Raw genomic sequence first — 12,837 nt, 5'->3', positions numbered from 1 at the left:
GATATGTGTTGCATACCCTTGATCACTATTTTGATACAACTTGTTAATTTCAAGGTGGTCCACTTTCCAGATGGTTTTGCACAAGACTGGATTTTTGTCTCATAACTGATCGTTAAGATGATGTAAAAGATAATTACAAGAAGAACTCGTTTTATTTTACAACAGCGGCTTATCGTACACCCGCCACAAATTAAAGGCGTCATCTGATCTTCATTTGGATCGGGAATGTTGAAAGTTCAGTGACTCAACAAAAATCAGCCAAGTATATAAATCAGAATTTGTTTGGATTTTATTTTACGAACTCTGTTTTACTAACCGTACTTTAAGTAGTTATGTTTTTTATCTCTTGTTCTGTTTTTGGTTTTTAATGTTCATGAGCTTAACTTGCAAACACTTCTGTGAAATTCAGTGCTGGCATGTACAAGACTAAGAAAATATATAATCATAAGCTTAAAGCAGCTGTATCTTTGTAAAAACACTGCTACAAATACAACAGGTTTAAATTTCTTACGACTGCTGTAGGTAGCAGATGCAGTTTGGAACTTTACTAGATTCCCCTGAACGCCTCACTTTACACAAGCATCAAGCGGTGACAGTCAGGCGAAGCTCCTTAACTCACAGCACCGCGAAGACCAACTGAAGCAACATCCCTCATCTGCACTAAGGAGCTTCTTTACATCATGGAGGGGAAACAAACCATCAACTTTGGAGCTGGACCTGCCAAACTGCCTCAGTCTGTAAGTTTGCAGCTGCTCGTTTTCTTTGCGTGCATGTGTCTCGAAAATAGGCTAAAAATTACGAGCTAGTTTGCATAGATATCTGCCTTGTTCGTAAAGATCTTTTTGGCTATCTGTGTTGAAACATGTTTTTATTTTGCTAATGCACCCTTGCAAATGTTTTTTGTTTTTTTATTTATTCTATAGTGCAGCGTTTAACCTCGTCTTTGAATCGCGAGTCTAAACTCGGGATACTTAATTTTTCCATGTGAAATGGGTAATTTTTCCCGTCTCGTTGAGCAGTTATGCGTGAAAATCTGTTGTTGATTTTAGTGCCTAGCAGATGGTGGCAGCTCATCAGACTGAAAACTGCTTGCTGAGTTGCATCAGCCTTCATTCATTCATGTGGAAACCTGCTTCTTCTATTGTGCTTCACAGGCAGCTATAACATCCTACCTCTAGATGGCAGAAAAAACTGCTTGTTCAGAAGAAGAAATCACAGCACAGACTTACCCAACAACTGCAGTTTTCTGATCAGTTTAAAATATAAAAAAATATTCATAGACAGAGGTATATTGATCTAGACCTGTGAAGACAGATGAACTGATAGATAAATTTAAACAGAAATCTGGATGCTGTGCATTAATCTTGATGATTAGATACTGTATACAGATAGACAAAGATCTGCATGCAACTATTTAGAGAGATAGCTTTAAAGAGTTATATGGGGCTAGAGCTGGTAAGAAAGATACTTTCCTGTAAAGAATGCTAAATAAATCATTACATTTATTTCTGCTACATTAAACATTTGGTGAGTAGTGTTAAACGTGCAGTTAAACAATGACTCTCCAAAGCATCAGGAAACAGGTGAGCACTGTTTCAAATCCAGTATTAAGGGAAATATGAGGTGTTGGAGTAGGTCTGTCATTTACCTTCATCAGGTTCAGACTTTCCCTCACTCATAAATTTGGAGGTGAAAATTTTTTATTCATGTAACATTCAAATCTTTAAATGTTCGGTTGATGGAAAGCGGCAAGTAAAGTTTACAACAAGCTCATTATTTTTAACACAAAATGTTGAATGATTGTAAAGTATAGTGATAACTACAAAAATAAACAATACCTTATATTTCCTTTAGATAAAAAAAAAAACCCAAACAAACAAACAAACAAAAACCCCAATAAGAAACAAGAGTTAATTTTGTTCAGATTTATGTTGGATAAATAAAATCCATTTTAACATTTGCTTTTAGCTACCGTATATTCTTGTTGATTTTTGAAACAAAGGGTTTTTTTTTTAGCCTGATGGAAATTATTTCCCACAGTAATTTAATTTTATTCCCCATGGCAAACATTTTTCATTGAAATCAATCTATTCTGATGGTTTTCTGACATGTTCCAAACCTCCTGAGTATAGATTTACATTTAAAAGTTTTTCTAGCTGTTTAAACGCTATTCTTGCAAAACCTTGATCAACATTAGTAATGAAGAGATGCTTTATCTGCGATGTGTTGCAGGTGCTGATTCAAGCTCAGAAGGAGCTTCTTAGCTACAGTGGCCTTGGGATCAGTGTTCTTGGTGGGTAGGAAAACTGATTTGGGATCAGAATATGTCTGGAATCTGGTATGAATATTATTGAAAAGTATATTTAACGTGCTACGTTTTATTCCTTAAATCAGAGATGAGCCATCGATCAGCAGATTTCAACAAAATCATCAACAAGGCAGAGACTCTGCTTCGAGAATTGTTGTAAGTGAAATTTTTAGTATTCCATCCACTGATCTGTCCATCTGTCCATCCATTCATCCATTTTTCAGTTTGTAAAACTTGCCTTTTGTTCAAATATCCATTAAGTTTGTACTGATTTTCTTTTTTTCTTCACAAAAAATGTTCAAACGGTGGATATTTTAGTCTGAAAAACTGTGGAATGTTGACATAAAAATTATGTTAGGATTCAATCTTAAACATAAATTGTAATAGTAATAGTGATCATTTATTATTATTATTTTTTTTGACATTTTGCTATAGGCTATCATGAGCTGCTGTTTGTGCGTAAACCTGACCTTGGCTTGGGTGTCGTAACACAGTGACTTCTGTCTCCACAGAGATATCCCAAACAACTACAAGGTGTTGTTTCTGCAGGGCGGTGGCTCTGGACAGTTCAGTGGCGTTCCCCTCAACCTGATGGGTCTAAAAGAGGACAGGTGCGCCGACTACCTGGTGACCGGCACGTGGTCAGCTAAGGCTGCAAAAGAAGCAGAGAAATATGGCAAAGTCAACATCATCCACCCGAAACTGGACAGTTACACGAGTACGTGTGCATGGCAGTGTTTCATGATGTCATCATCTGAGCACAGCAGCTGATTTTTTTCCCAAAGAAAAAGTAGTGTAAAAGAATATCTCCAGATCTTAGTAGTGGGTCATTGTCATTCAGGATGCATCAGGAAAGAGCCTCAGAAGAATCTGGCAGCTTTCCAGCATATTGCATAATCAACAATAGACCCAACTACCAGTGAAAGACTCTGGAATGAAGCTGCTTGTTCAACATGGTTGTGTCTCTTTTGAGTTCTCACAGGGACCTTTTGTATAGTAGAACATGGAAACCTTAAAAGTACTTTTGAATCATCATTATGTCAGCATAAATATTCATTTTAACTGAATTAAATGAATATTTAATTAAATAGATATTTAATTAATTTAAAAAATGGTATGAAGGGGCGCTTTACAAAGTTATACGGAGTCCAATTCAGTCCAAATTGAGTTCTTCTAATTCATTCTGGTACAATCCGGTCATTTAGACAGATTTGCTTTCACATAGTGTAATTTAACCTAATTTCTAACATGATAAGGTCAGAATCAGTTGAACAGGACACAAAAAACCAAGATGTATGAAAGGAAAAAACAGAGAAACATTAAATAATACCTAAGACGTCATTTAAAAAAGTAATATAGATGAATAAACAAAATTATTTTAATAAATTAAAATATGTTTATTCTGAAAAGTTTTTAAAAGAACTGTGTGTATAATCTTTTGCCTTGTGAAATTAATTTTTTTTTACAAATATAGCAAAAGAACAGGAGTCAGCCAGAGTTCTCCAAATACAACATTGATGCTCAACTCAGTAAGTTAAAAATCAAGTGGAAATTCTGGAAAATAGTTTAAAAATGACTTGTGGGCACTTTATGGATTGATATAACATTTTAGGAAAGATGATATAGAAACTGAAAGAAAAGCCAAGAGTCTGGAATAAGAATGGTTACATATTTGTACAACATAGTGGTCAAAGTACCATAAGATGGAAAAAGATTAGCTGAGCAGAATTTTATATTTGATACATTTTATTGAAGTAAATCATATATACACCTGGAGTTTGAGATATTCACATTTCCTTCTTGGACCACTTTTGTCTTAGTTTATTTTTATTTATTAAATATTATATTTCACTTTTGGCACATTTATTTAGGCTATTTCTATTTAAAGAATTAAGCCTCTACTTTGAATAATTATTAATTTAGCTTTCATTTTGTTTTGTCTATGCTTCCTCCAGAAATTCCCGACCCCAGCAGCTGGACCCTGAACCCGTCCGCATCGTATGTGTACTACTGCTGCAACGAGACGGTCCATGGTGTGGAGTACAACTTCACGCCTGAAACCAACGGCGTGGTCCTCGTCAGCGACATGTCCTCCAACTTCCTGTCACGGCCCGTAGATGTATCAATGGTGACAGCAAAAGAAATTTCACTTGTTTCTCCCTTTCCGCACTCGCCTCTTAGACAGTGATGAAAACATTTCTCATGTTTCAAATGGTTGTGATCTAACACGTCTTTCTCATAATGGCAATGTGCAGTTTGGGCTCATTTTTGCCGGCGCCCAGAAGAACGTAGGTTGCGCCGGCGTTACGGTGGTCATCGTGCGAGAAGACCTGTTGGGCCACGCCCTGAAAGAGTGCCCCATTGTGCTGGACTACAAGGTGCAGGCTGAAATGAACTCCCTCTACAACACTCCTCCATGTTTTAGGTACATAATTTTCCGTTTACGCCAGGAGGACGTATCATTCACACAGATTTGCTTACAAGTTTAGCTGAAGCTAACTTAAAACAAAAGAGAATTAGCCACAATGTTTTTGCTGCTGTCAGAAATCTTTATTGAGAACAATGCAGATGGAGTGAGAGGGAGATTTACCTTTACTCTTTTTGTTTTAAGATGTTTAGCATTTTTGTCAATAAACACAAGAGAAAGAGTAGATATTTTTTTTATTTGTTTCAAATCCTGTTCATTGGCTTCAGCATCTACATCATGGGTCTGGTTTTGGAGTGGATCAAGAATAACGGAGGTAGCGCTGCCATGGAAACACTCAACAAGCAGAAGTCCTCCATGATTTATGACATCATCAACTCTTCAAATGGTTTTTATGTGTGAGTACTAAAGCTTCAGGAAAGTAACTTAAAAAACCTGGAAGAGACGAGGCTAATGCTTTCAAAGTGAACTTGTTAAACTGTTGTAAAATTTAGCATAAAATTTTAACTTCACTGGTCTCAGACACAACCCATTGCTCTGCAGTAACTCTGCTGACGGGTTTCGAAGTACTTTTCTTTTGCTTCCATGTGATTTAAGAGGGAAAAAGCAGCCACATGGTCCTAGGTTTTTGCACAGTTGCGACCAAAGTGGAGATGTTTGGTCATAATGTACTGCACCATTTTGGGAGAAAACCAAAAATAGCAAATCAGCACAAACACTTCACCAGGAGTGATGGTATGGGCCTGTGTTGGAGACACAGAATTGGATCACCTGCTGAGTAGTCTTTGAAAGTGTTCATGAGTCAAAAGTCAGGTCATCTCTCCAACTTAAACTTGGCCCAAATCTGTCAAAGACCAGGGCATTTTATGTCCAGATGACAAAAACCCTAGATTTGAAAGAGGGTAAAGTTTCCTTTTTCATCTTTTGAAATACTAAATCTAAATAAGTTAACCAATTTTAACTTTAGGCTATCGATCAATCTAAAATGCCTTCAAAGTAATAACTCATATTTTCAATTTAGTTGTTCACATAACCAAAATAGTTGACCCTCAGATAATACTAATAGTTCTGTAACAAAGAATAAAGCCTCACTATTTGTGTGGTCATCCATTGGATCAGATGTCCTGTGGACGCTGCGTGTCGGAGCCGCATGAACGTGCCTTTTCGTGTTGGGAAGAAAGAAGGAGATGAGTCTTTGGAGAAGAAGTTTCTGGAGGGTGCAGCCAAATGTGGAATGATTTCACTGAAAGGACACAGGTCCGTTGCGCAACCACGCACCTCGTATTGTTCCACGTTTACATTTTACCATCGTGCTCTAACTGAAAGACCAAGGGACTTTTTTGTAGACATAAACAGGGCTGTTTGTCTCCCCCTGCAGGTCAGTGGGAGGAATGCGTGCGTCCTTGTACAACGCTGTAACTCTGGAGGACACTGCAGCCCTTGCAGACTACATGAGAAGTTTCCTCAAAGAGCACCAGTAAACCAACAGCACTTAAAAGCACAAGTTGTCACTTTGTTTTGGAAGATTTTTAAAGTAAATGTTGAAAATTAAATGTTTTGAAAACGGTTATTAATTATTCCCAGTGGACTTAGCCCACTAATTCCAAATTAGTCTTATTTACGTATGTTTTATGGAGCAGTTTGCTTTATTTTGGTTGACTGTTTTAGTTCTCGGTACCTACATTTCAATAAATCTACTTTGGAAATTCCCTTCATTTCATGGCTTTAAGATTAAATTAATTGGATGGATTGCAACATGGATTGCTGACTTTCTAATTATAATTGCTGCAAAATTATAATTAATTTTGCCACAATTTAAAATCAATTGCTGCATTAGGTAGCATTGATAAAGATGTTTTTGCATATTTATTGAAATATAATAAAGACAATGGAAAAAAAAAAATCTAACATGCACAAAAACCTAGGTATTCTCATTGGATCATACCTAACTTACTCAGCCTCTGCTATCTGAAAACATTGCTAGCATAAATGGTTTTTTATCAATACACCCAAAAATGTTAAATGGCCTGTACTTGTACAGTGTTTTATTTAGTCCAGAGAACTCCAAAGAGTTTTACACTACATTCAGTTACCCATTCACGTTCACATTCACACGCTCATAACAAACTGGTGCATGATTTAATCTTTAGTGTGTTTGAATATTGTATCTGAGGGTTAACCAGACAGCTGCAGTTTATCCAAAATGTTTCTCTGGGTGTTCTGATAAACACCAGGAAACAGCAGGACCATTTTACAACATGGATTAATCATTGTACTGGTTTCCACCCACCCAGTATTTACACATTACCCTTATGGGTAGAAAATGGACTTAAAGGAGAGCCCTAGATGTTATTTACCACTGGTTAGAGCAACTTACCCACAAAGGTCAAATGTTGTTCTAGTCAATTCATTCCTATCATGTCTTAGCTTTTTAGTTAAATTTACACTTTAATGTACTCTTCATATATTTCTTACTTTTACTCTAGTTTTTAAAAAAATTATTTATTATGTTTTTGTGCATTCAACAATTTAAATCATATCACCTGGCTACCAAGTAGATCAAACAATTGTAACCAAATAAATTTTTGGCTGCTGACAAAATTGAAACCAGTTGTATTTGCACTAATCAACCGCTAGGTGGAAGTGTTAGTCCAGAAACACTTTTTCTAAACTGCAGACGAGACGAGAAACTGCCATTTAATTTAATTAGTCTTTTCTATCCTATAATGTTTTATATAAAAACATTACCCATGAAAGCATATCCAACAAAGTATTAGTATAAATATCCATTTATATGTTCAGGTGATTCATTAGAAAAATATTACCTGGAATATTGATATAAAGGTACATTTTTATGAAGATTATATGTAGAACTTGTTTCTTTATTTCATGGCAACACGCAGCGAAAAAAAGATAGATTTACAGACTGTAGAGGAGTTTATCTCACAATCACAGGAAAAAAAATGTCATCAGGAGGGAGAAACTATAACCTGCACTGGAAATATGCTCCCTGCTTTACAATGTTTAATAATAATAATAAAAAAAAAAAATTAAAAGCTTTTTCCCAATCTAGTGGTACACAAATACACCCACTTTCCATACACAGAAGCATGCTGTTAACAGAGGTTTCTGTGGCGATACCAGGAGATGTGCATTTTCAGAAGCAAACATAGTTCCTCAGTAAATTACAGCTTTTCTGCTGGTGCAAATTGATGTATGGCAAAAAAATGCGTTGGATTTGTTATTTTTACTAAAAGGCTTTTATACTGGGAAGAACTGTGTAAAATAACACAACACAGCACAAATGATTGAGATTGTGACCCATGATGAAGCACAAAAAAGAAGGCAGATTGTCTCCACTCTGATTCCAGCCGGTGACCTGAGGAGATGTAAGAAAAAAAGTTTCCATTTTCTTACTTTCATTTTAAGATGTAATAAAACACAAGGTAAAGTTGATCCAGCAGTTATTATTTTATATAACATCCCAGATGATGCTTTCCAAAAAGTAATTTTGGCTGTTAGCAAATATCAATACCAAAAGCAGGGGAGAAAAGGCTGGCTGCTGCTGTTGACTGTGGATCATGAGGGAGAGAGATGTTGGTCCTGCTGTGTGAAGCTTTGTGTACTGAACGGCTGACATGTTCCACTGCAGGCACATATCGCTTAATGCCTGAAATCTTTGCGTTAAAAAACATCCTGCATCCTAGTTTTCTGAAATATTCTGAAGCTTATGTCACGGTTATCCTAAATTGTATGCTGAAATGTGTTTGTGAGTCTCGTTCTTTCATTTTGCTCGTTTTGGTCATCGGGGAACTTATGAATCCCTTGTCTGCTGATTTGCTGGCAGATCTCTGTAGGCTTTAAGGCTGTTGGCATTCTGAGTATGTCATCTAAAAAGATTTCCTTTTTCTAAGACAACCTTTAATTTGAACTGGCTTTACCGCGAAATGAAAAAAAAAAATAATTCTTTGAATATTAAAAGAAAGACTAAAGGCTGAACAGTTTTGGCTTATTGGTGTTCTGCAGTTGTAAAATAAGGAACCTTTATTTTGAAATAAAACTGTGGCTTTTATGCTGTTACTCCCCCTAACAATCACAGAAAGCTTATCAAAAAAGATAAAAAATACAATGAACACTCAGTTAAAGCACAAAATGTTTTATTAAAATGAAATCAACAATTATAGTGTGAGCGCAGGTACCTGCACAAGAGAAAATTCATCGAATTTCCAGATGTAATTTGATGAAAAAACAAGTTTTCTGCAAAGACAGATCAGTCGTACCAACCAACTGTAATCATGTGAAAAATATAAACTCTCAATGAAGGCTTGTTTGCTTTTCTAGTTCCTGGAAACATAGATATTTAATACAGGTTTGAACAATACTAAAAATCATGCACAAAAATTAAAAAGATGTAGAAAAGACCTTGTACTGAAAGAAAAAAGTATTTTCTGATAAAGAATTAATTAAGACTCACCCACTTTTAATCCTACTTGAAATGGAAAGAATCACAAATAAGCATTTCACATCACATGTCTATGAAAGGAGTATTATTAGACGTTTTGAAATACAAGTGTCAACATGCCTAGATGTTGCCTTTAAATCAACTTCACCCTAAAAGTGGATTGCAAGATGTTAAAGAGAAAGTCTTGTAAGCTGTCCTCGCATGACCTATTTCAGGTGATTCTGCAATCAGAAACAAACTGTACAAGTTAAATTTTTAACAGAAAACATTTGCAAAGAGGAAACCTGCCTTAAGGTCAAACTGAAGTTTGTGAGAATGCTGCTGGAATAATTTTCTTTGGATAAATTAGTCCAAAAACTGAATTATTTGGACACCAGAACAGCAGGACCTGGCCAAAAATAGTGTAATGTGTTCTATTAATCATACAGAGTATCAGAAGAAAGAAAATTTTACACGTTGGTTCTAAAAGAAGAAAAAAACAAAAACAAAGCTGGACCCTGAAACACGATAATGACTGAAAACATACCAATAAATCCACTGAGGGCTGGCTGAGAATGCAAAAGTGGAAATTCCTGGGCCAAGTCCAAGCCGTCATCTCCATCGCTCTAAAATGTTCTGGAGTGACTTAAAACAGGATGTTTAAACAAGAACCCCCCCAAACATCTACCAGCAAAAGTGAGGGGCACTTCAGCACTTACTATTAAGATTGCAGTTTCCGAAATCTGTTGCTTAGGGAGTAAAATAATGCTAACATTTTTGCTTTAAGTGCAATTAAGTCAGTTTCTTCTCCAGAGGTGAATAACAGTATCAGTATTTGAACATTTAATAATAACTGAATAGGGAGTGTCCTATTTTTTCACAACTGTAACATCACAGGCAGAGTAAAAATTTGAGCTGCTTGAAGTAAAGTGATCAATAGCAATCAAACAGTAATTAAAACATTTATACTATATCTGCAAACGCAGAAGAAACCATGCTTCTTTTGGCTGTCATTTGCAGGAAAATATCTGTCTATTACTCAAAAAGTCCTTCATAAAGGTAATTTCACTAGCTCTTTAACATTTGCATGTGCTGCAATATACTTTGCAATCCTTTAAAGGAACTATGTATTATTCTGTCTATAATAATAACACACAGCTCTTCATACTCTAATGTCAGCCTTTTCTATTCTGCCAGGAAACCTAACTAAAAAATAAAAAAGAAGAAAAATCCCAGAAATGTTGTTCACAATGCTGTTGCAGATCCACCTCAAAGCAAGAAAAAAAGAAGATGAAAGATAAGAAGGAGCTGAGAGGCTTTGAAATGCGAGCGGGAGTTAAAGCAGAGATGGGAGGTTGTGACAGGATTGTGTGGTGATTCTCGGCCCGTCAAGCCCATTAATGTCGAGGTAATGCCACCGGCGAGCAGCAGTAAGACTGTGATAATGAAAAACACCGGGGAAGACAATATCAAATGACTCCTCTACATCCTGCAGTGGAGATTAGTCTACTCCAAAGCAGGGTGGCAGAGGCACAGGAGGCAGAGGCAGGCTTTAGTGCTGCTGATTGAGTCTGATGTCAAGAGCTCCATGCATGCAGCACGAAAAGTTACCGTGACTGACATTCTTTATGCAGCCAGGGACCCACACAGATTCAGCTCATGCTGCCTTGGAAGCTGTTTTCTATAGATACAGTATTCTGCAGCTTTTAAAAGGAACATCATACACATCAGGACCAATGTATCCTTGGTCCTGATGTTTTCCTGTTCTGTTCAGAAGATGTCACAGCTTTCCATTAGATATGGTTCCTAGTTTATGAATGTGCAGCACTTCTTTTTAATTTGAAATGACTGTCTTTCTGTCCTTCAACTTACATAAATGTTTTTTTTCACTGTTAGGATTAATCTTTGACATAGTCGGTTAGTTTTAATTTCGCAATTTCTTACGGGTGAAGACAGATAACAGACATGATTTATGTTGAACATGAAAGCAAAATTCACTTTTCTATATTAAGCTTTGACTGGTTTTGATATTTTATATTCTGAAAAACATTTCTCTCTGAATAGAAATACATTGTTGTATGTCTTATTAACAAAGTGACATACATCAATGTCCATTTGTACCCCTTTCCTTCTGAACCAATCAAGAAAAAACCTGTGGTGAGACAGAAAAATGTTAGTAAATGTAAAATTTAAATCAGGTGCTATAGAGTTTAACACAATAAAAGCAAAATTGGCAATGCCAGATGCAAAGCAAGCCAAGACAACAGTGCAAATATTGTCTTGACCTAAAGCCAACATTTCAAAGGACTAACCTTGAGCCAAGATGGCTGACTTACTCAGATAATCAGTTGTTACTGTTACAGAAGATATTAGTGCTTCATAGAACTGTAGTACTGTGTAATTCTATAAATGTCAGGAATGTTTGCAGGCCAACAAACGAACAATTTTGACAAAAAACCCATTAAAAGGTTTTCATTCATCGTAGACAAAGGTAACAGACTATAACGTGTTTGATCCTGTATGACCTTTGATCTCTTTACATGAAAATGCCTGAGTAGAGATTTGACAATAAGCTCCATATCAAAACTTTTAAGAAACACAATATGAATCAAGTTGGTCATCTCATTTTCTGCTTGTGCATTCAGTCACACTCCACAATGTACACAGCATAACATAACAATGGTGGACCTTTGTCATCCGTCTGTGCTGCTGCAACTCTTCAGATTGTTTAGTGTGTTAAAGCAAAATCTGCTCATTGTGAAACATTTATGCCTTTAGTAAAGACACACCAGGTTATGTTTGCACCTTTGTGCAAGTGAAGGGTTACAAAAACACATCCCTGGATCAAAAGGTTCAAAAGTTTTACCAACCCCCACAGGCTTGCCACAGGCTTTGAATGATGGAAAACTGTTCTTTGGAAATGCCATTACAACGGACTAAAAGATATTAAAACTTTCTTCCTGTGCTGGATAGAATGTAACCAGTAAATTACTTTCTACAGTTAAAATTACAGGGTGGAAGGATTAATAGAAGTTTTCAAATCTGATGATCAATGAAATCTTTACGACATTAAGAAGATTAATGTCGTATTTTTTCGTAAGTTGCCAAAAAGGTAATTTTATGCTAACATAGTAAAAGGCTGAATATTGTTCTAGTCAGATAACATAACTAAACCTTGAAACTGGGAAGATGTTTAACCTCTTCTTCAATCTCTGAGGTCAAATTTACTTTTCAATATAACTTTGCAAAGAAAATCCCATTAAGTCTTTTCCTCTTGACCATGTGAGTCATTGTGGTCGGTTTAATTGGTTTCTTGATTCTTTCATCTTAGTTATATCACCAGACTTGTGCCTGAGTGTGATATTTAACCACTTGTTATTTTGTTTTAGCTTCTGAATTTATTATCACTGTCAGTTTTCTCATTAAACCATGTTAGTGTCAGAGTTGAATAGTCTCTTCCTAGCCTCTTCTATTATTCTGTGCCCTCAGAAACCTGAGTGTCCTTTATGCAAGAGTTCATTTAAAGGCCACTCAGCAATGAGAAGAAAAATACTGAAAAATGAAAAAAGAGCTTGAATCAGAAGGACAGTTTTTTTCTTTGCATTTTTACATTTGGTCTTCCATCATATTCTGTTTTCTAGTTTGCACTTCTCACATCCTTCT

At 36.0% G+C, this 12,837-nt stretch overlaps 1 protein-coding gene across 1 annotated transcript; it reads left to right on the top strand.

The window, feature by feature from the left end:
- The first annotated feature begins 542 nt into the window (after window positions 1–542).
- psat1 (phosphoserine aminotransferase 1) lies at window positions 543–8,725 on the top strand. Its single transcript, XM_044111084.1, has 9 exons — window positions 543–737; window positions 2,233–2,293; window positions 2,395–2,464; window positions 2,821–3,026; window positions 4,264–4,436; window positions 4,564–4,733; window positions 5,003–5,131; window positions 5,853–5,990; window positions 6,112–8,725. Exons 1-9 carry the CDS (start codon window positions 681–683, stop codon window positions 6,212–6,214), a joined length of 1,107 nt encoding a protein of 368 aa, XP_043967019.1. The 5' UTR covers window positions 543–680; the 3' UTR covers window positions 6,215–8,725.
- Window positions 8,726–12,837: the final 4,112 nt, after the last annotated feature.

This window comes from Gambusia affinis, linkage group LG03, assembly GCF_019740435.1.
Source record: "Gambusia affinis linkage group LG03, SWU_Gaff_1.0, whole genome shotgun sequence".
In the NCBI taxonomy this organism is placed as follows: domain Eukaryota; kingdom Metazoa; phylum Chordata; class Actinopteri; order Cyprinodontiformes; family Poeciliidae; genus Gambusia; species Gambusia affinis.
Note: the sequence above shows the minus strand (reverse complement) of the source record. Positions and strands in the feature narration are given on the sequence as shown.